Genomic DNA, 22,007 nt, shown 5'->3' on the forward strand with positions numbered 1-22,007 from the left:
AAACCTCCACTGACGTAGGATGAAATAACGGTTTCCAATGATGAGGGATATCTTGTGCCAATCTATCCCAACGAACCAAGCGCCATGCAATGCAACTCTCACAGTAATTCGCCTTGTGAGCTTCTCAAAGAAAGCCCATCCTGCTCAACCCACTCAAACACATTTTCCTTCAACTTGAACCGCTCTCCTCGCGGCCACTGCTGTAGCCACTTTCCGCTCCACCTGCAGTGGCGGCTGAACTGCCGGCGGCAACTGGGAGTTCAGCACTGTTGCTGCGACCTCGGGCAGTTCCCGCGGCCGCAACAGCACTGCTGCTGCTGGTACGACGGAGATCGCGAGGGGGGATTGGGACCTTGAAATCGGCTCCACTCTCCTCGTCTTCCACAACGCCTGCTATCTCATCTCCATTTTCTGGCTCGATATCACCCTCGTCGCCGCTCGACATCTGTACATCGTCAGGATATTGTCTGTCAAAAGTAGGGGCGTGAGCTTGTACAACGCCCCCTACCTTTGAATCATCGTCCACATTGGACTCGTCATCGTCATCATCGGAGTTGTCGGAGCTGTCGCTGTCGAAAGCGAAGTAAAGACCCGGCGGCGGCAGAGGCGTAGGGTTAAGCTTCCGAACGGACCTAGACGTGTATTCGATGTTGATCGGTGATTTCTTGCGAGACTCGGACTTTGCTGATCTTCCCTGGGACCCGCAAGAACCCAACGGCGATGTAATTCTGCTCATTAACTTGGAAAACTCCTCAGACTGTAAGCTGATCGTCGTTTCTTGCTTCACATCCACCTTTGGCCTCTTCGTGGTGGCGACCACAATAAAGTGGTCATCGGGAATGACACCACCCAGACCGCAAGCGTCTAGCTTGCTGCTCACAGCGTCTTGAGGAATGTTGGACCAGGGGAAATCAGCCTCGATGCTACCATCACTCTCATCTGAGCCATTTTCCGTTGTGACTGCCACACTTGGGGCCTTGCGGCCTTCAACGAGCGGCCGGTATGGAAGCGCCGAACCTGATTCAGTGCGGCGAGGAAGATCAGGTCTGAGAAACCCATCGCTGGAAGACAATTGTTGGTCCTGACCAGATGAGGTCATGTATGATGCAGGGGACGCATCACCAGGATCGCCAGAGAGATCGGTACAGAATGGAGCACCGCTGTAGTAAATGATGGCACCATCCAAACGACGCTTCTTGCGGCGCGAGGATCCCGATCCATCCCATCGCGACTCTCCGTTGTTGCTATCTTCAGCTCCGTATGATGAGCCAACATCATCTAATGAAGTCTGTTCGGCAGATGACGATTGGTGCACGAACATTGGCTTGTAGTGGAAAGTGTCCGCCGATGGAATTGGATACTCCGGTTTCGACTGGTTGGATGAGTTCTTTCCGTATGAAGTGGAGTAAGAACCATTCTTCCCCGAGCGTTGTTTGCGCTTCTTGCTCTGGCTGTCTGGTTGTGCCTCGTCGGACTCGTCGGAGCGACTGAGCTGAGAGGTATTACCTGAGCTGTCGCTGCTAAATTTGGTTCCTTCGGTACCACCGCGCCATCTGATTTTGCGACCGTCGTGTGAAAGTTGAAATTTCGTGCTCTTCTCGGACACTGCACTCCTGATGTAATCGGGAGCAACGTTGAGCATGTGCAGTTGAGCCATACTGCAGAGCAAGTTCAAATAGACCCACCCATCAGCATCCGGGGACACATCGCCATCAGTCATTAAGGCCGTTAAATGGGGAGGAGCGAGACCCAAGTGACGGATATAGTCCATGTTGGCGGTCGGATTTTGCATGCGGTCCGGATCAAGGTCGAGCGGTCTGGTGGGACGTTGCTCTGGCGGCGGAGGATCCTGCGGTGAAGTGCTGCTTACATCTGCCGCGGTTGTCCAGTTGCCACTGGAATCCCGTTGATCGCCGTTGGAATTTGATGATTCGACATCTTTGGTGATATTCTTCTTCCCATCTGATGCAAGTATGGGGGCCTCGCGGGACGGCTCGAAGTAACCGGCGGGTACATTAGAGGGCCCGTGGTGAGTGGTGGTGTTGCCGGTTGTCGGCTCCACCATGATCGGGGCGTATGAGGCGATATTTGCTGCGGACTTGGGCTGAGGTCGAGCGAGATTACGTCCGCTAATTCTACCCGTGAAAATCTGTTCCAGGCGACGAACAATCAACTTCTTTCTGTCCTTTTCCGTCAAAATCATGTGTCGCGGGTACAGTCCCTCTGGGATGTCCTTGAGGTAGTTCTCCACCTTTTGCTCCGATGACTTCGTTCTGGAGCTGATGGATGGCCGGGCGAGATGTGTGCCAGATGAGTTTGCTCCAGTTGACATCGAGGCATAGGCACTGTCAACCGGCCTCGAGTGAGAGCCTGAAGAAGACGATGCATGCTTCGACGCATAACCAGAACCTGAGTGCAAATGAGCGTTGTGCCTCGATTTCTTTCGAGACGACGAAGCTTCGGCGCTTGGGGTGCTGCTTTCCAGACCAGATGCGAACTCGCGCAAAGTACTCTCCAATTCTCTCTTCTTCCGCTTGGGAAGCCCGTGGACCTTGATCTCGAACAGCTTATCCCTTTTCATCAACTCCGGTCCTTTTTGCTTATATCGCTTCAACTCATCCCTCAGCCTCTTGATTTCAACCGTCAAATCGTCGATTACGCTTCGATAGTCGTCGGCGCTACTGCTGTGAGTGGCGCTCGGCTTGTTGACCCCAGTCATCAATCCGTCCATCGGTGGTCTCAGATGCGTCGGGTAAGCCGAGGGTTTCGTATCGTCGTTGGAGGAGTCGCTCTCTTTCTGGAAGAACGGGGGATCGACTGAATCTGATATTAGACCTTCTCCCGAAACGGTGGCTCAAAGGCTCTTACCGTCCATTGCGCCAGCGTACGTTGTCGTGGGATTCTCATTGTTTTGATCGAACCATTTCTCGGGATCGCTAGGACCGGTGTTGTGGCTCTCGCCGGAGGACTCTCGGTTTGGCGACGAGGACGATCCCGGGCTGGCAGCGGCCAAGGCTTGTGTTAATGCGGCTTTCTCAGTTGCTTCGTGTGCTAATCGGTGGTTGCGCAGTGTGATTGAGTGCTCAGGCGAACTTCGGCGTGGTAGCGGGTGTCCATTCGGCGACGTCGGTTGGCGCCCGCCTTGAGATGTAGGCTGGGCGTCGGTCATCTTGGGCACGTCAAGACACCTAGCTGAATTGGCAGATTCTGCGTCGGTGCTTGCGTTGCTATGCGAAGTATTTCGAATACGACATGGAGTCGGCGTTCTGGTTGTCGTTGTGCAGGCCGTTTTGTCGGTCGGTAGTGTCCACTTCGATGAAGTGGATGATGGGGGATGTTGATGCTGAGTTTCGAGAGAGTTACTGCTTGTAGGCGGTGGATTAGTATTGGACGTCTGCTCAAGTGTAGGACCCTGAAATTGTGTAGGTACGAGAGTGTATATGTCGAGTGGGCAGGCGGGCTGTGATTGGTCGAGGCATCGATCGATCGATCGAATACTGGGAAAAAGGTATGACGACAACCTCCGTCAGAAGCCGACACGGTGAGAGGGTAGCACTCACGTTTACAGGAGAAACACGCACAGTGTAAGACTGCGGCCGATTTCAATCCTGAGGACCAGTGTGTTTCCACAGCCCGTTTGTCTTTCCGCCGCGCAGTAGATACGCGATGTGCGCGAAAGCTGAGGAGCTCTGAGTGAGAGTTGAAGAGAGGAGTAAGTGCTGTTGTTAGTGTCGATGGTAAAAGAGAGGAGCAGCCCGCTCTCGTGACCTTTCTTGCCACCAAAGGCCGCAGCGTTCTTCCTCGACGGACAATGCTCTCGTAGAAAATAAACTCAAGAAGACGATTCGTTTCGCAGCAAGGCCAAGAATCTCTTGTTCGCAGGGCAGGTTACACAGAGCCCAGGGCTTGAGGAAGAAAAACATGTCCGCCGCCAGGATAAGAGCCAAAATGTATGGGGTGAGGGCACGTTCGCGCCGCTTGGGTCACTGGTTGGGCAGTGCGGGGCGGACAAGGTATGGACCCACATCAGCTCGCAAGCTGCTTGGTCTGATCTCCAGGACCTGACAGGGTTCTCGGGATCAGAGTCAATCGAAAAGGCAAGTGGGGCGCTGGTTCAAAAAAGGGTGTGGCTGCCCAGCGTCTTTTTGGCAGATGGGGGGTGATATTATGACAGGACCCTAGGACAGTTGCTCTGCTGCCCTCCGTTATCCTCTGCTGCCCTGGGCGCTGGTCACTGGTGTCGTCTCAGTGGGTGTATGGTTGTGGTGTGTGTGCCGGCCCCCGACTCTGCCTACACTGCCCGCAGAGTCCAGACACAATCTAGACAATAGTGGCAGGCCATCGCAGGGCTGGAAAGGGCGATGGACGCACCTAGGCCTTTGAGCAACTTTCGATGGTGGTGTCGCCTGTGCCCCCCTCCAGAATTCAGACTGCCGCCGGCGCTTCATTCCTTTCTCTGCATTAGTCTGAGGGCCTTCAGCCTTCACCTTGTACACACATCGGGCGCCACCCCAGTCACGTGGATGATCATGTGCATCTTCAATTTGGGTGGCAATCGCTACTCAATGCAGGCAGCCAGAAGAAAAGAAAAAAAGATAAAAATGGGACAGCAGAAAAAGCATTTTCTCTGCCTTGGTTCTCTCCTCGTTGCCTGGGTACATTACCAGACAGAACGCTGGTCGTGCCTGGCCCCCTGTCAAGACCCTTGGTTTGAAGGCGGTGGCAGGTACCTCCCTACCTTGCGTTTGATACCACAGCTACGGGGTAATAAGGCACGCAGTAAGGTCCCGGCCGTTGCGCGTTAGGTTCTTTCAACATTCAAGCCCAGCTCTTTGCCGCGTGTCTGCGGATACCTTGGGTACATTGCTTCTTAGATAGGAATAAGATAGAATGAGCTCCAATAGCACCAACTGCATCTTCACAATCGCTTCACTGGTATTCGAACCGCAGATCGAGACCCTAATCGTGTTTTCGGTACGGATATCCTTGAGTCTCTTCTGCAATTGCGGCGACGTAGGTTGTCAGTAGACATGATGCGACTAGCATTCCCACAGTGAAGGCTCTTTCTTCTCCCACCCAAGGTTCCAAGGTACCTAGGCCTGCTAGGTTATTCCGACAGCGGTTGCAGCCATCCGTGCACAGTTGCACACCCACGCCCCATAGAAATTTCATGGAGCTTCTACGGTTACACTACGACCGGGACCGAACACAGAGCAGCGAGTGACAGGCCATGCTCATGTCCGAGGCAGCAACGAGTGACATTCATCCCCCCTGCTCCCATGCCACTTTCTTTCTTTTTTTTTTTTTTTTAAGCCAATACGGATTGAGGCGGCCTTGCTTACGTCACGCCATACCTCACATTGGGCGCGTCTCTCTATGCCTGAGGGACAAGTGCGATCCATAACCTTGGACTTACATTCTATGTATCAACCCAAATGGCAAATCGAGCAGAATTGTCCGACTGAAGACTACTGGCATAGATGCATTGATTGATTACCCATTCAAAGACCCTTCAAACAAGCTCCAAGGTTGTTTCGACCAAAAGACATTTCGCGCTTTGGAAAAGGGGACAGCGCGATCGAGGGCCTGTTCTTTATCGCGGTCGGCGTCCATCTTGGACAACACGAACAAGTCGGGAACAACACAGCAACAAAGGGCCAATATGATCCATTCGAATATTGCAGAAGCTCGTCCTCATTCGTCCAAGTAAAATCCACGAGTTCGAGAGCGAGCTGCGGCAGCCAATACTCATGCAGCACACGGGCCGCAAGACGACCAGTCATGTCAAGGGGAGTCCGCATTATCATGAGCCCGCGATCTTGCTTTTGCCGTGTCATCGACACAATGTACGCCCTGGTGATCCAGCCCGACCATGCCGACCTAACGTATTATCTGACCGTTTTCCTCTCTCCAAAATTCCAGCTACTTTACCCAAATTCAAAATCTCGGCTCAATTTTTTCATCATGGCGCGAATGCATACCCTCCCTGCGATTCTTCATCGCCGATTCACAGTGTTCTTCAACGGAAGCAGCTTCAACCCATCAAACATACCTTGCGACGCAGTTTTGTCTAGCATAGGAATAGATGCGCACGCATACCTACACTACCTATAACCACACGGCCATGCATGGTTTGGAACAGCCAACCACCATGCAAACTCGATGTTCAAACGAAAATACATTGGCCTGTCTCATCAGGATCAGCTCACCGCTATCGACAGGCCGTATTCATTCCGAAAAGAGATGTCGGACACGATCATCAGTTGTCAATTCTGCAAGTTCTATTCTCTTCTTCAATTTTCCTTGGAACACCCCCTCCCCCCCCCCAAGACCTCTCAAACTCTAGGTACTGAGGCACTGTACGGATAGTGGGTACCCTCCACGTCCAGTTGCCCGTTGGGCCAGGTTCGGAGGTGTAATCGCTCTGGCCAATCAAAAGTATTCGGAAGTGTGTCCGTACCCACTACTTGATGGCTTTCCATTGGCTGTTCGCGCTATTCCCTTCCGTCATTCCCGAGCCATGCTGCAGGGCAACCCTGCCCAAGGGCACGTCACCCCTGACTGCTTCACGCAGCACGCAGCACGCATCACGCCCTCATTTGAGCCTCTGAGGTGGTCCAAGGACAAGGACAGCTCAACACTGCACTGTGACACTCTTGCTGACATGACTCTCTCTTATGGTAGCTCGCTGTTCAGCTGTCCATGGCTGCAAGTCGCCACCGCCGCTCACGACTGGTCTGGCCAGATTTCCAGATGTATTCGAAGATCATTCGCAATTTCGGACACGGGGCTCCGCAGATGTCAGCCAGGCACGCCTGTCTACGGCGCAGGATGCCGCTGCGTCTCTTTTTCAGGGTCCGACGATCAGAGAAGCCCACCTGCAGTATTCCCACGACCCACGATTATGATGGAAATCAAGGCAGACTGGCATTGCAACATGCAACCCTGATTCTTCTTTTCCAGAAACCCCTCGCCTGTCCTCGGTTTTTGCAACGGTATGACGTCAGTCGGCCCCCCAGTCGTTGTGTCCCAAAGTGCCGATGGAGAGACATCAGCATTCTCCCAGAGTTGTAAGACAGTCGTCTGCTGCCGGCGGTCAATCGGCGCATCCGGGCATCGTCAACGGGAAAAGCACTGCAAGGACGGGCCAGACACGGAGCGATCCACTCCGGCAGCTCCGTCTTGAGCACCGGGACACCAACTTCTGAATACCTCTGCTTCGCCGGCGCGGCCCGGAAAAACATAGCCAATCAGTTGCGCCAACAATCGACTGTGGAATAAGCTTTGCGTCCCCGACCTTCGCGAGCCGCATCGCTAGCGTGGATCGGGAGCACACAAGGACCCTTCGTGCAGGGTCGTCGCCCCTTTCTCGCCGTCGCATCCCCCGACCGCACCTTGATCGCCCATTCCAGCCACTTGGAAGTTGCCACAAACAAAGGAGGAATGGTACGGAATGGTACGGATAGCTGGGTCAAATTCACGGTCCAAAACGATAGCGAAACCTGTCAAATTCCCATTCCCAACACCCTCTTTCCGCATCTCAGGCTTATGCAGATCTAGCAGAATCTCATTCGATACCCTTCACAATGCCTCGATTCACCATCGATGTGGATCTACCCGCCTAGACCCTCGCTCCGGTCACCACGCGCACGACATGGAGGGGAGTGTAATTCGAAAAGCAGTAAACCCACCACGAGCTAGACCATTGGATCGGAGGCGAAGACATCCCCTGGCGATACAGACAATACGGAGTACTCACTGCCTGGTAGACTTTAGCTGTCGCGTGCCAGCAAGACTTGCACCCTTGTTGCTCATGTGGCCTTCGCTCTATGCCGGTGCTCCTGGTCCGCGGACGTTTGTCATTCGCGAGAAGGTGAGGAGAGGAGGGCTTGCATATGGCGCTTGGCAGCTAATCCGTTGCAGGCGACCGGCTTTCACCCATGCTGAGCGAGCGACGAGGTTACTCATCACCTCGGCCTCTCCAAACCAGACCATGTGCGGCTTTGCTTGCGCCATTCCCCACCTCCAATTCGCTGAGTAGATGCTGGACATTCAGCTCGGAAACTTGACAGGCACCAAGAGCACCCGCCAAATTTGTGACAGATCAAAAGTTTGATCTCACAGATGGGCCAGGATGGAGACAATCTTCCCGCTGGCCCAGTGGCGAAGCAACGGTCGTGGCCCAATTGGGGCCTTTCGACTTTTCCTTGCTGTGGTCTGCCCTGCGGGCTCTTCCCGACGCGAACGGAGCTTAGGGTTGTCCTGGCACATTCGCATCGACAAGTCACAACCAATCACCTCTTGCAATCGCTTCGGAATGTGCTCTGGGAACCATTCATCTGGGCGAAAAGGCCCCCCACCAGAGAACAAACACACCAAAAGGTTCGTTTGTTGGCCGGCATTCCCTCCTTGTGGGGGACGAACTCGAAGTTTGCAGATCCGGCAAACAGTGGTATTCATGCTCCGCGGATGCCAGGGCCATCCCCTTACCTACTGCCCTTTCCCTGGTCAAAGCTGACAAGCACATACAAGCAAGTGAGCCCGATCTTGAGACCGGCATTGGCAAACTCAGTCGGCTGTCGCATTTCCCCCCCACCACCATCGTGTTAGGTACCTATCTGCCAACAACAAGGTAGACTGTGCAGAAGACCGCTTGCTCGGGTTCACTCCAGAGAACAGAGAGCGCGCTAAAAGAAGCTTTATTTCCCAACCTTATCTCAGGTTTGCCGCCCATCTTTTTTCTCCCTTCGGATATCTGTTTTTTAGTCCTCATTGGCCGCCGAGGACTCTCGGGAGATCGGTCAGTGTTGGAGAGAGGAGCCGATGCCACAACGCTTTTCCCCCGGAACCAACCACGCAGTGGGCAGTGGGGAAGAGACGGTGGCGTCCCGGGCGCGCGGCCGCAACGAACGACACATTGTGGCGCCCCTTCTGGGTATCAGGGTCCTGTTCACTTGTCCAACGACCGTTTGGGGGGGCGAAGATAGGGCTGAGGCAGGGCCCCAGATGCGACCTCCTATGTTCCCGTCTTTTTTTCTATGTAGAACACGATCGTCTCGGACCCGAGATCTACGATCCCGGTGGCGATCTCAATCCTTGATGGGTTCATTTAGTGTATCCGATTTCAGCCTCCCCCCATCCCATCTCATCTGATCGGAGATGTGGCAAACTGTCAACCTCGCCTGTTCGTGTCTCTGATCGACAGCGCAGTTGAAGGGCGAGTTTGGGGCAAACGTCTACCTGCAGCACGGTATGATTGGGCACTACAAGATGAACGAGGGAATGGGGGCCGGATGGATAGCTTTAGTCTAGAACTGGTATATAGGGGCGTTACCGATGCAGTGGGTGGGCCCCGCATCCAAGACTTGAGTCAACGCGTTGCAGATAAGTACCTAGGTAAGTAGACAAAAATAATTACAGAACCATAACCCTCCTCAGCTTATAGACGATTGCATTGCCTCCTCGACTTTATTCTTCTGCAAGATGATTCCCCCATTAATCTTCGCAGGATGACCGTGCATTGGATAGCACACGGGAGCTTTTCTAGAGAATCGTAATATTGAAATATTCTACCATCATATCATGTGAAACAGTTACAAGTTGACCGTAGTCTATTCAAAATGAGACATCTACACTTACTTTATGGGCCGATTTATAGATGTGATTTCGGCCGAGTACGGTAAAATAACAAATAGTCTATATGTGCGCCATTCGTAACTATTTAAACAATTTTTCCCCATAATATTTCCCGCACTCGCATTTATCCAGTACGACAACGTAATAAAAACTTTGGGGCCGTCATCATGTTCACATGAAACCTGAAGACACTCATCCCAACATCATAACAAAAGGCTCCAATTTTCCGCGAGAGAGGATGAGCCCCCGGGCAAATCATCTCCATCTCCCCCATGGGCTTGCTATTATTCATCTGGTAACCCTTCCTCAGGACTATCACGGTATCACAATTTGCTTTGCTTGTGCCTCTTACTCTAGAATAGGGAAGAGGTCGCCTGGTTGTCACCGACGGTGACGGCCCCGGATCGCTATCAACGGCATTTGCCCCCCACGTCTAAGTCGAGAACCATCGGGCTCGTTACGTATAGTCTCTTTGAATATCGCAGGTAGCATTTCTGATTATTCTGCTGCTCGCCGGGTACTATCAGAGGTCCATTCATAGGTCTAACACGATTCGAATGAGAATTGCAACCGTTGCAAAGAGAAACATAACGCGTTGGGACGCAGCGGCATGATAATGGCCACGTATGGTGGGCAAATCTCCCAGCTCGGTTACATAAGAGCGCGAGCGGCGAGCTCGTTTTGTTTGCTTTGACGTCGCCCAATGCGCTGGATTCTGGAAAGCGGGACACTGTCCATTGCCGAGAATCGAAGACGCAGGCATGATGTCATTGTCTGCTTGTGAAGGAGGAGGAGGAGGAGGAGGAGGAGCGGCAATGAGGACACGGATGGATCCATCACCTATCTTCTTGAGCAGGACTTGCGTCTCACAACAATAGATGATGGATCATTATCAATCTCGCGCAAGTGACTATATTAGCAAGCTGAAATACCACAAAGCCCGAAATAGCCTTCTCAGCAATCTTGATTGTTAAGTCTCCTTGCGTGTCGAGGTAGTAGATGCCACCATCGATTCGCCACCGATAACCTGTACCACAATTGATACAAAATCCCGAAACGACAAAGGATCCCAGCGGTACAGCGACGGCCTCATAACTAATGAGCAGGGCCCGTACCATGTGGCGAGGTACTTGAACGTTACCGGAATTGCTGCAACGACGAGGGATCGGGGGCTAGGAGGGAGATGGGGATTTCGTTGGCGAGGGCATTCATGGACCAGGCCTCAAGAGGTATGATGCGAGTTTTGCGAGGGGATCAAGTAGCATGGGGCTTTGGAAGACAGTGATGATGGCGTGGTAGGGCTTGAAAAGCGAGAAGGGGGGAAGAAGCGTGAAGGAGGGCGAAGGTGCGGGCGAAGAAGGTTCAGTAGGTCCATGCCGTATACGATGTAAAATATGGGGCAGGTTGAGTAGGACGGAGGCCACCGAGAAGACCACCGAGGAGGGGTCCGAGAAGGCCGGTGACGAGGCTGAGGACGCCGGAGAGAGCACCGAGACCGGAGGTCAGGCCGCCAAGGTCGGGGAGACCGCTAGTAGGGACGCCTCGTTAGTTATATTAGCTGATATTCAAGGATGAATGGTATGAGCAGTACTCAGCGAGAAGGGAAGGAAGACCGGTGCCAGAGACGAGAGGGGCAATCTGAGCCTGGATGGGTGGAGGTGGTGTTGGTTGTCGTTGTGATTCGTTTGGTTTGTATTGAAGAATTCGAGGATGGGTAATGGTCAAAGAGAGGTGAACTCATGAAACCCAGGTAGTTGTTGATGGCTGAACCTAGTATTTCTTGTTAGTTCAACATGCTTCATTTCTATGGATGCGGGTTGTAGAGAAGCAGAAGAGAGATGAATGAATGAAGAAACTTAGAAGGGGGGAGACTTAGAGTACTTGACCATGTAAGATTTTTTATTCCGATATGACGACACTGACCATATTTGTTTCCAGGAATTGAATAGGAACTCCATTTCAACCGCGGGTTCGGGCCACCGCAGTGGCTACCCACGGTCTCTTTATCAATCTCCAACAGGCCGGCAGACCTGCCGTTGGAACTTCTTGTTTCGGACGACACATAACTTCAATAAGGACCAAACAACCCTTTTTCGCACCTCGGATCCATTGGTTCACCCAATTTTTCTTCCGCAGCGATATCAACGCCAGAATACATCCTGCAGGTTTGCAATTTTAATGGCGAGACTTAGACTAGAGCTATTTATGCTTGTCTCAAGAGTGTCCACAAAGGAGCTACAATAACATGTATCTCAACGGGAAGATACGAGTTTCTTTGGGGCGGGGCAGATTTCTGTTAAAACATATGGTATCTTGCACTCTCGGGTTGCAAATTACACTTCTTGTACCAAGCCCCCATGATTTGTCACCCAGGATAGTAGTGGCCAATGCGGCTCTCAAGCATTCAGGTATCGGAAGTTTCCAAGTCAACAAGGGATTTTGATAATGGCCAACAATTTGCTCAGCCTCAATGCAACAGTTGCCTGGTGATAGAATTGTTGTCACTTAACAGCGTTGCCTAACAGGGCGGCAGGACCGTTGTGAATGCCAAATCCCATCGCTCGTAACTATCGCGGTTATTATCCATCGTTATCCAATCAGGTACTACATGATCGAACGACCGAGGTCAAATCAATAAGCGCCCCCTGAAGAGCCTCAGCTGCTCAAGGATTAGTTCCTAGAGCTTACGCGGGTGGTGACATTCTTAGACTCATACGAGTACCCACTTTGGCGTTGGAGGAGTATCCACTCATCTGCCGGTTCGGGGCGGGCGGGGCCTCGGACCCCAAAAGATTTCCGGACCCGGGAGATCTCCCTCCCCACCCTCCAAAGTCTGCCTTGCGAGACCCGGCAGCAAGAGAACGTCAGTCACTCCGCCGAAGCCCCAGTTCCTTTATTTTTACGGATCTTTCGACCACGGCACGAGTCTTGTTTCCGAATCCCCTCTTCGTAAAGTTTGTGTGAAATCGTCCGATTCGTCCAGCTCCCCGATGGTCTCCTATTCCCGTCCGTCCCTGCAGTTAATATCCTCCAATTCGACGTCAAGCCTCCGTTATCCACGGAAAGACATGGAAGGCCCGAAACTAGCGGCAGTCGACAATCAGCAACAAGGTGGCCCCGAGGTGGCTGCCCGAGCTCTGGGTGACAGGCCCCTGAAGCGCGACCCTGCATGTGTAGAGTGCCGGCAACGGAAACTGAAATGCGACCGAAAGTACCCCTGCTCAGAATGCATCACCGTATGTACTGTCTCTTGTAAAGTTCCCTTCCCTTGCAGCTATTGTTGCTATTATCTCTATCCCATTCATACATTCTCTGGTTACCGTTTCTTCTTTCTACTAATACAAACCCTCACGCAGCATGGCCGTGGTTGCCTTGCTCCACCACCCTCGGGTCCACGCAAGCCGAGGAGACAAAACCATCATGAGCTTCGCGACAAACTCGCGAGCATCGAGTCCCTTTTGGAGGAATGTATGGGATCGAAGCCAGACAATCTTGCCAACGAAACGCCACCCATTCTGATCAACCAAGAATCTCCAACGAACGGCCAGAACCATGATGACCGTAAACGTAAAGTTCAGTCGCCAGGATGGCTTGTACAGACAAAAAACGGGGTCGAATTCCGTGACAGCAAAACGGCGTCTGCGACTCATGAGGATGTAAGTAAATGCTTTGCTTCACATGGCTTGACGACATTTGGTCCTTGATTTTTTTATCTGTTCTGATGATTTCCTCGTGCATACCCATGCCATATCAAGCCTGAGTGATACTCACATAGAGGCAACATGAAAATAGGAACAGACCATCCGTGCCCTTTTTGAGGTGGAAAGCGAGCAGTCGACATGGCTTCCTGCTCTTGCCTTCCTCAATCAGCACCATGACTACATAGGCATATCTCCCGCCTCGGGTCTTTGCTACAACTGCGTCCCATCTTCACCCAACATCATCATCTTGTGGAGAGTGTTCTTGGATAGAGTCAACCCTGTCACCAAGATACTTCACATTCCGACTTTCCGAGCCAACATGACAGTTGCCGTGTCAAACTTCCACGCCATCCCGCCTGTCACGCAGGGGCTCTTATTCTCCATTTTCCTCGCAGCATCGGGTTCTCTTTCTCAAAAGGAGCACTGGGATATGCTGCACTGGTCCAAGAAGGATGCCTCGACGGTTCTGTCTAGAGGCTTCAAGACTGCCATGGCACGATACAACTATCTGAGACGGTTCGACGAAGATACAATAAGGAGCCTGATATTTTATTCAGTAAGTACCTCATATGAACAACATCACCGTTGAAGTTATCTGCACTGTTTGCGCGTGGCTAACCACAACGCAGTTACACCAACGAACCTTGAGAGACCCAGTAGATCCATGGATTCTCAACGGCATCGTCGTGAATATAGCTCATCGTCTTGGTCTCCACATAGACGGCACGCGCCTCGGCTTCTCACCTTTCCAAACAGAAATGAGACGACGCCTCTGGTGGCAGACCGTCCTGATAGAAGCCAAAACGAGTGCCGCCTCAAGCATCAGTGCTCGGGTCCTACCATCCAGCCGGGACACGCGCATCCCGCTCAATGTCAACGACGAAGACCTCCATCCGTCTATGAACGAAGCACCTAGTGCCCGAAAAGGCCCTTCAGAGATGTCTTACTGTGTACATACATACGAAGCGGAATCACTTGCCATGGATATGCAGATCCCGTCCGTCGACGAGGTACTCTGGGGCCAGGCCTCCTCAAGCCCAGCCTCGGCTTCGGCACATACATCCATGCCCCCGCCGCAGCCCTTTGACTCGCCTTTTGTTACCGCCATACAAGAAGCCTTACGAAACTTCGACCGGACGCTGGGGCCCCTCGAGCGCCGTCTACTCTCCGACTCCGCCGCGAACCCGCTCCACGCAATGGCACTCTACGCCCGCACCTCACTCGCCGCCATCGTCGAAAAGGTCATCACGCCGCTGGAGGCCGCGCCGGAATGGGGCACGGAGATGCACGGCCCGGACGACAAGTTCTTTAGTGTGGGACTGATGGCGCTCGAGATCATGCTGGAGCAACGGCGGCTCGCGGGTCACCAGTTCGCGTGGCTCATCGACCTCGACTTCAAGATTCAGACATTTTACTACCTGGGCGCGCAGCTTCAGAATCGGGTAGTTGGTTCCTTGGCGGAGAGGGCGTGGGCTGTCATTGAGAAGATGTATGCTTGCCGCAAGGACCTGTGGGAGCTCAAGGACGAGGAGAATATGACGCTGGCGAATCTCCTGATTGTCGCGTGGAGTCGGCGCGCGGAGCATTTTCTGGGGAATCGAGTTCTGCTGCTTGAGCCTCCTTTTTGTGACGCACCTGCGAGATGAGGTAATGATGATCAAGGCCGAGGCACTGAGCCTATTCTGATAATGTTGTTGGGTATAGGCTGGATGTCTCGGGCTAAGATCGTCCTCGCAACTTCTTTCGCTCATTTCCGATGCGGAGTTCTGGCGGGGCGTTGATTGGAGTCTTGTGTGTTAACGAACAGTGTGATAGATGTATCATGGCCAAACTCTCCAATCAATCGTAAACTTGGAAACGGTTTGCGCTTCATCTAGTAATATCTAGTTTGGGGGACTACTTTCCGGATGAGGCGGGAGGGGGGGGGATTTGTTGAGGAGTTAGAGCGGAAACGTACTTACTCTTTCATCCATGATTATATGCCGTCGATATCAGAAACATTGTAGACCTCGGTGGTCACCTTTGAGCTACCGTACTTGGAGAGTATTCGTCTAAGACGATCTGCGCGGCGACCTACTGCAATGTCAAAGACACCGTTCGCGATCAGGCGCTCCGCCAAAGCATGGCCGATCCCCGATGTGGCGCTAGTGACGAGAGCTGCCTTGTATGGAAAAGGCATATTTTGCACCTAGATTTGAGAAGCTTGTTTTAATTGCGGTGTGTGAACTTGTGGAAGACGAAGTGCTACGCTGTAAGAAAAGTGTGCAGCAATCAGTCACACTACATTTGGAATGGCAACTGCCAAACTTCTCATGCGCCTTGATTTGGACTCGAAGAATCTCCGAAGGCTTCTCCAACGTACAAGTTAGGTCGAAATGTCGGAGTAAAAACATATCAAAACGCCGATGAATTTGTGAATATCATCCTCAAGTACACCCGTTTCTGGTAACCTACTTGTCTTATTTGATCCAAATAGGCAATCGCCAAGCATGTGCCAAAAAACGCCGAGCGACGTTTGGATGAAGACATGAACCCTGTAAGTGATCCCGAACGTCTGGATCAGCGCTTAGTGGTATTAACCCCAAAGGGCTAGCGTTCCGTAGTTGTGAACTCTAAAACCCTAGTCAGACGGAGCATCATCTCAACTTTTGAGATCGATGGGCGCGATTGAAGTTTGCAGGTCGTATTCAATGAGACTTCGAACCTGTAGGTCGCCGTGGCTTCTTTGGGCTTCTTTGGCAGTATCCTCACCAAACAAAATTGTCATGCAGCGGCGGCATCTTTGTCCACGGCCGGAGCCTTTGGCATTCTGCGGATCGGCCCGATCATCTCGGACAATTCGCGAATAGGCCTCTAATTATGTGAGCATGCTGCACTGCCGAGGAACCTTTACTCCGGCTGAACCCCCTGTTCTGTTAAGCCGTACAGCGGCTAAACAGGATGCAGGTTTGAGAGGTCCTGGCGCCGTCCGAAGACCCCAATCATCAATGGGTTGTTGGATCGGCGTGTAATCGCAGAATCTTAACCTACGTACTCAGCTCTGTTCTTCCTCCTAGCTTCAAGAACCTATGTTCACCGAAGATTAGCGCAACTTCCTGCCAGATAATGAACTCTCTGCTAGCCAAATGTATGCCACAGTACTAAAGTCTTGGATTTAATCTTTATTAAGCTGCAATAGCATAGCTACCAACCATGGCATAAAGAGCCCAATAATCTACAAATGTACCTGACGAAATCAGTTTGAAGACGTCACTCGCCAACTTGACTCCATGTTCCGCCATATACAGAAGAATGTGCAGGATCCATTCCTTCATATAAGAGTCCTCCGTGAGACAATGGGAGAGGTACAGTGGCGTCAACATTGTACAGCAATGTAGCCTCTGCAAAGGTGGTAGGGTATATACTGGTATGCTGGTGGCTTCCCCCCCTATCAACAGCAAAAATTGGGGCACGGCCGCACACAAGTGCCGAGTGAGTTCCCGGATAATCTCCCGGGTCTGACTCTTTATCGCGGGCTCTTCGCTATGGCCCACATGTTGAATGATGCTATTCAACTCCAAACGCATCATCCGAACAGCGTTAGTCACCTGCGTTGCGTGGTGACTCGGATAGACATCGTAATACCGCCCAAAGATGAGCGGGTTATACGAAACCGTGAAAGTACGCGTGGGCTTCCATGAGCGCTGGAGCCGCTTCTCCACGAGGGTCATGTGCTCGTCCAAGATCTTTGCCCGGCGCAGCACCACGTTCGGACAGGCTGCGCCCGAGGCCAGGCCCTGCATGTAAGCGCGGAGGTTGACGATGCCGACGACGAGACCCGTGAAGCTCCACTTGGCGTCGCGGACGTAGCTGTTGAGGTCCTCGCGCAGGGCCAGCAGCGAGGGCGGCACGGGGAAACCGGCGATGCCGCAGCTCTTCATGAGTGCTACGGCGGCGTTGTTGGCGAGTTGGCAGGTGGTAGGGTTGGAGAAGTCGGTGTTGGCGCGGTCGCAGACCATGTGGAGAGCGCCGCGGGCGTGGCTCAACCACGATGCGAATCGGTGCTCATGGCGGTTGGCAATCTTCTCGTAGAGGTCTAGGAGGAGTGCCGACTGGATGACTTCGTCGTTGTTGTTGCTGCTGCTGCTGCTCAGTGCCGATCTGATGCTTCGGATGGCGGCGACGTACTGTTTGCTGGCGAGGAGGAGTAGATCATGCCTGTTGAGGTGGAAGGACATGAAGGCGAGACCGGCTGCGCCGAGGCTGATGTGTAAGTGGCCATTGAGCGGGGAGTTTGTCAGGAGAGTGGGGAGGGTATCGAAGGTGTGGCTGAGCCCGACGACGTAGAGGGAGAGAAAGGTGTTACGGGAGATATCCTCCCATGTGAGATGGGGAGATTCCCGTATCGAGAGGCGAGAGCGAGAAGCAGCAGCAGCAGCAGTTAATCGGGCCGAGACTTTCGAAGCCGTAGTTTTGGTCTCGTCGCGGAAGAGAAGCTGGGTAGAGTCGCGGTACCCATGACAGCTCAGTTTGGCCCTCCGACACTGGCCGCATCCTCCAGGCGCAAGGTCGCACTACATATTTGTCCCGTCCATTAGCTCGCAGAAACTACAACTGCCGAACGCAGTTACGTGCTGATCCAGGGGTTGTTGATGAGGCATATCATACCCGGAGCTTCCTTTTTCTGCAGGGGAAACAATCTTTCGACGGTCGACCGTTGTTGACCATTGCGCAATAGAACGAATGGTGTTGATTCGTATATATTCCAAATGGAGGAGGTGTAGAGGATGAAAAAGTAATAGACCGAGTGCGTCATGAACTCCAGTTCGTGTCCCGGCCGATATGTCTTATGAAGTGTCTAGGTGGCCAGCTGGCGGCCAGGTGTCGTGCTGGGTTCGCTCTCGGTCTCCTACATGGCTAATACCGCATATTCAGAGAGAGCGTGATTACCAACGAGTCAGCCGTTGCATGCTAAGTTTGTATGGCTTAACATATGATGGATGGTCCTTTAATTGCGTATGGGCTAACAGGTTTACCATAAAGATCAGACGGCGAGTTGCCTTAAAACCCCAAAAAGCTTAAAAGCATGGAGCCGTGGCAGGCCCACCTAGTCGCGGCGGGACGGGCTCATGTGGGCATGCTGCTGGAGCAGTTCATGGATGGGACATGGAGAGAGTTGGAGAAGGGTGGCGTGGATGATATTATGGTTGGGCAAGCAAAGTATTTTACTCGTGGGGAGGAGCAGAGGAAGAAGGCTTTCAACGGGTTGCTTGCGATGTTGAAGGGGAACTGAGCTAGGAGCTCTGAGTGGCTGTAAGGTTTCATCTAAGACAATCTTTCCCTATATTTACTATCGGTCTTGAACTACTCAAAATGCTCATGATTCTTCGGATCTAGAAGTGGTTGATATGAGCTGACTCGAATTGTGAAAGAAACTGTCGAGGTAATATCTTAGTGCAAGTCCATCAAATCAGTAATCTATCGGTCATAAGTGAGGAAAAACTTTTCTTTAAGACAATAGTAGTCTGTTATTGATTCCTTAGAGTTACATTTGCTATGATTCTGGGCTTTAAACCTGAGGCAAAGCAAACCAAGTCTGAGCTATACATCATTCATTAATCTCAGCCACCTTGCCATTCGCACCGTTTTGCTACCAAATCATCTGTCTCCCTCCAAAATTTTGACTAGTTACAGGACCACGTGGTTCCCGACTGGTCCTCTCAAGTACTGAAAGATTACCAGTCACTATCATCGGCGACCTTGTCACAGGCTACGCTTAGATAGCAGGGGGAGGAGCCTGCTGGTTGGTGGTAGGAGGAGGAGGAGGGGGTCTCTGGTTGGGGTCGACAGCCCGAGCGCCGTTAGGCTTGGGAGGAGGAGGGGTGTTGTCGTTGGCCGGAGGAGTGGGAGGAGCCTGAGCCTGCTGGTTCGGGTTCACGGCCCTGGCGGCGTTGTTAGGCTTGGGAGGAGGAGCCTGCTGGTTCTCCGCGGGAGGAGGAGGAGGGGGCGCCTGCGCATTGGGGGTTGACGGCTCTAGCGTTGTTCGGCTTAGGAGGGAGGGTGTTGTTGTCCTTGGGAGGAGGGGAGGAGCGGCTTGAGGGTTGACGGCTCTGCGGTTGTTGGGCTTGGGAGGAGGCTGCTCGTTGTTGGCCGGGGAGGGGAGGCTGCTGGTTGGGGTTGATTGCTCTCGCTCCGTTGGGCTTCGGGGAGGAGGAGTGTTGTCGTTGGCGGGAGGAGGAGGAGGAGCCTGAGCCTGCTGGTTGGGGGTTCACCGCCCGGCGGTTGTTGGGCTTAGGAGGAGGAGTGTTGTCGTTGGCGGAGGAGGAGGAGGCTGCTGGTTCGGGTTGATGGCTCTGGCACCGTTGGGCTTAGGAGGGGAGGCGTGTTGTCCTTGGGGAGGAGGGGAGGAGCAGCCTGAGGGTTCACAGCTCGGCGGTTGTTGGGCTTGGGAGGAGGAGGCTGGTTGTTGTTCGCCGGAGGAGGGGGAGGCTGCTGGTTGGGAGCCACGGCTCTGGCGAAGTTGCCGTTGCCAACGTTGTTGCCGTTGTTGGCAGTGTTTGCGTTGTTGCCAGCCGCATTGCCATTGGCACCCGCAGCTCCATTGTTCACATTGTTCGCGTTGCCGTTGTTGGCATTGTTGGCGTTGCCGGCGTTATTGCCAGCAGCTCCGGCATTGTTGGCGTTGCCGTTGTTGGCGTTGTTCCCAGCGTTCGCGCCGTTTCCGTTGTTTGCGTTGTTGGGGTTGGCATTATTAGGGTTGTTGTTGGTGTTGGTAGGGCGGGGAGGAGGGGGCTGCTGGTTGTTGTTTCCGGCGTTGTTGTTGTTGTTGTTGTTGCCGGCGTTGCCAGTGTTGCCGGTGTTGCCTCCGGTGTTGCCTCCGGTTCCGGCTCCGTTGCCGGCCCCTCCGCCGTTACCACCTCCGATGGCACCAGCACCGCCCTGAGGAGCGGGAGCTAGGAACAAGAGTGTTAGTCATTGATGTTGTGGGATGTTCGTGAGAGTACTTACCAGTCAAGGCATTACCCGTGAGAAGGGCAATGGCGAGGACGGTGAGAGTGGTGTAACGCATTTTGACTAGGTATTGAAGACTTGGTCAAGAAAGTCGAGTAATGACAGTACAGAGGTGAGAGAGTTGGGGTATCGTCGAAAGAATCGAAGAAGTGAAGAATCAAGAGAAAATAGTGAATATGACTAAAGTTAGATGTGCACAGCACGGGAGAAGGTTGAAGAGTTAGAAAGGATGTTGAGGTAAAGTTAAGAAACTGTTGATGAGAATGATGAGAAAAAGAAACCTGATTTCCTCGAGATCGAGTGAGTCTTTATAGCCAAAATGATTCTCAAGACTTGTCGCCATCGGCAAGCAACATGAAGACTTTCAGCTCCACTGATCCCATCATCCAGCTCGTCTCATGTTGCCATTCAGCTGACGTTTCCCCAGGGCCGTGTTTGCCGATGTCTAGAACGCTGCGTCGAAGCATAGCCCGGTGTGTTGAACACTTGACGGGCCGTGGACATCGCGACATCACCAACCCAGCATCTTGCAACATCGGGAGTTTAGATGGCATGTCGTCGTCCACCGAACCTCAAACGAGCATTGACGTTGCCTGCAAAGGCGTGTGAAGGCCTGCGATGGGAGGATGAACCCAGCCCCCAATCGAACGATTACGAAGCTTGAATTAGGTAAAAGTAAACAGAATGCAGACTAGTCCGAACGTCTAACGAGAATACACGGTTCGGCAGAGCCCCAGATGGCCAAAAACCCCCGTAAAGTGGCTCTGAGCCTCAATTCTCTATTGAGGCTTGGCTCCCTTCTGCCGTTGCGGTCCTGCCGGGAAGCCTTGTGGGGAGGGAGCGGGAGCTTGTTTTCGGGACCCCATCCGGTTCGGAGAAAAGAGTAACAACAGTGGGAAAATTCCTGAAAGGGGTTCAAACAAGGAGTCGCATCACGGAAAGCTGGGGGTTTCTGAGCTCTGACGTTACCATGTAGATTCGCAATCCTCTTTGGGCCTTTGCGATCCTCGTTGGTCCCCGCATTTCGTGTTTCGACTGATGCTGTGACATGCCTGCCGGGGATGGGGGGCCGCACCGATTGATTGCGCGGCCCGATCTACAACGTGATGTGGGAGACAACCCCGGCGTCGATGGCTAAATGCGGAAACTTCTGGGATTTCTAGAAGCTCCTTTCTTCTTCAGATCTCTCCAAGAGGTGGTGAGGCTGAAAAAACTTGTAACGTGAGCGCATTGAACGAGACTCGGTTCTTCAAACATTCTGGATCTTTTTCGTCATCTTAGTTGGAAAATCATAGGTGGCTGGGCTGCACACACCGCCTCACCAATGGAAGGTCCGAGTGTAAGAGGTATGAGAGCAACATATGATGTCCAGCAACAATAATACCGTCAATTATGATCATCGTGACTTACAAGAGCCTCCCGAGGCTACGTATGCCCATGAAAGCCGCTAGGTTCGGGCATGCCGAGCCGACGACGGTTGCCTCAGAAGGCGCAGATGTCTAAGGGTCGCGCTGGAGGAACACGATTGATAATCAAGTTTGTGTGAATACGGCATTTCACTGCTCATATGTGGTGCAAGACGCGCTATGTTGATGAGCTTTTGCGAAATGGCGCTGAGTGGCGGTTATTATGTCACGTACTGGAGCTTTCAAGTTCTGAGGGCGAAAGATTGTCAAGTTC

The 22,007-nt window shown here is 52.7% G+C and overlaps 4 protein-coding genes across 4 annotated transcripts; 1 reads left to right on the forward strand and 3 right to left on the reverse strand.

Moving 5' to 3' along the window:
- Nucleotides 1-169: 169 nt before the first annotated feature.
- Nucleotides 170-3,169, reverse strand: N0V96_008818 (uncharacterized protein; the record flags this gene model as incomplete). Its single annotated transcript, XM_053188750.2, has 2 exons — nt 170-2,817; nt 2,869-3,169. 2 exons carry the CDS (start codon nt 3,167-3,169, stop codon nt 170-172), a joined length of 2,949 nt encoding a protein of 982 aa, XP_053053516.2.
- A 10,487-nt stretch (nt 3,170-13,656) lies between these two features.
- On the forward strand, nt 13,657-14,983 carry N0V96_008819 (uncharacterized protein; the record flags this gene model as incomplete). Its single annotated transcript, XM_065758455.1, has 2 exons — nt 13,657-13,662; nt 13,967-14,983. 2 exons carry the CDS (start codon nt 13,657-13,659, stop codon nt 14,981-14,983), a joined length of 1,023 nt encoding a protein of 340 aa, XP_065612848.1.
- Nucleotides 14,984-16,501: 1,518 nt separating this feature from the next.
- Nucleotides 16,502-17,835, reverse strand: N0V96_008820 (uncharacterized protein; the record flags this gene model as incomplete). Its single annotated transcript, XM_065758456.1, has 2 exons — nt 16,502-17,772; nt 17,832-17,835. 2 exons carry the CDS (start codon nt 17,833-17,835, stop codon nt 16,502-16,504), a joined length of 1,275 nt encoding a protein of 424 aa, XP_065612849.1.
- A 1,257-nt stretch (nt 17,836-19,092) lies between these two features.
- N0V96_008821 (uncharacterized protein) lies at nt 19,093-20,385 on the reverse strand (the record flags this gene model as incomplete). The annotated part of the gene is made up of 3 exons (XM_065758457.1): nt 19,093-19,572; nt 19,677-20,269; nt 20,325-20,385. The coding sequence occupies 3 exons, from the start codon at nt 20,383-20,385 to the stop codon at nt 19,093-19,095; spliced, it is 1,134 nt and encodes a 377-aa protein (XP_065612850.1).
- Between the last annotated feature and the right edge of the window lie 1,622 nt (nt 20,386-22,007).

Source organism: Colletotrichum fioriniae (genome assembly GCF_027942845.1).
Source record: "Colletotrichum fioriniae strain IMI 355084 chromosome Unknown scaffold_11, whole genome shotgun sequence".
NCBI classification, from domain to species: domain Eukaryota; kingdom Fungi; phylum Ascomycota; class Sordariomycetes; order Glomerellales; family Glomerellaceae; genus Colletotrichum; species Colletotrichum fioriniae.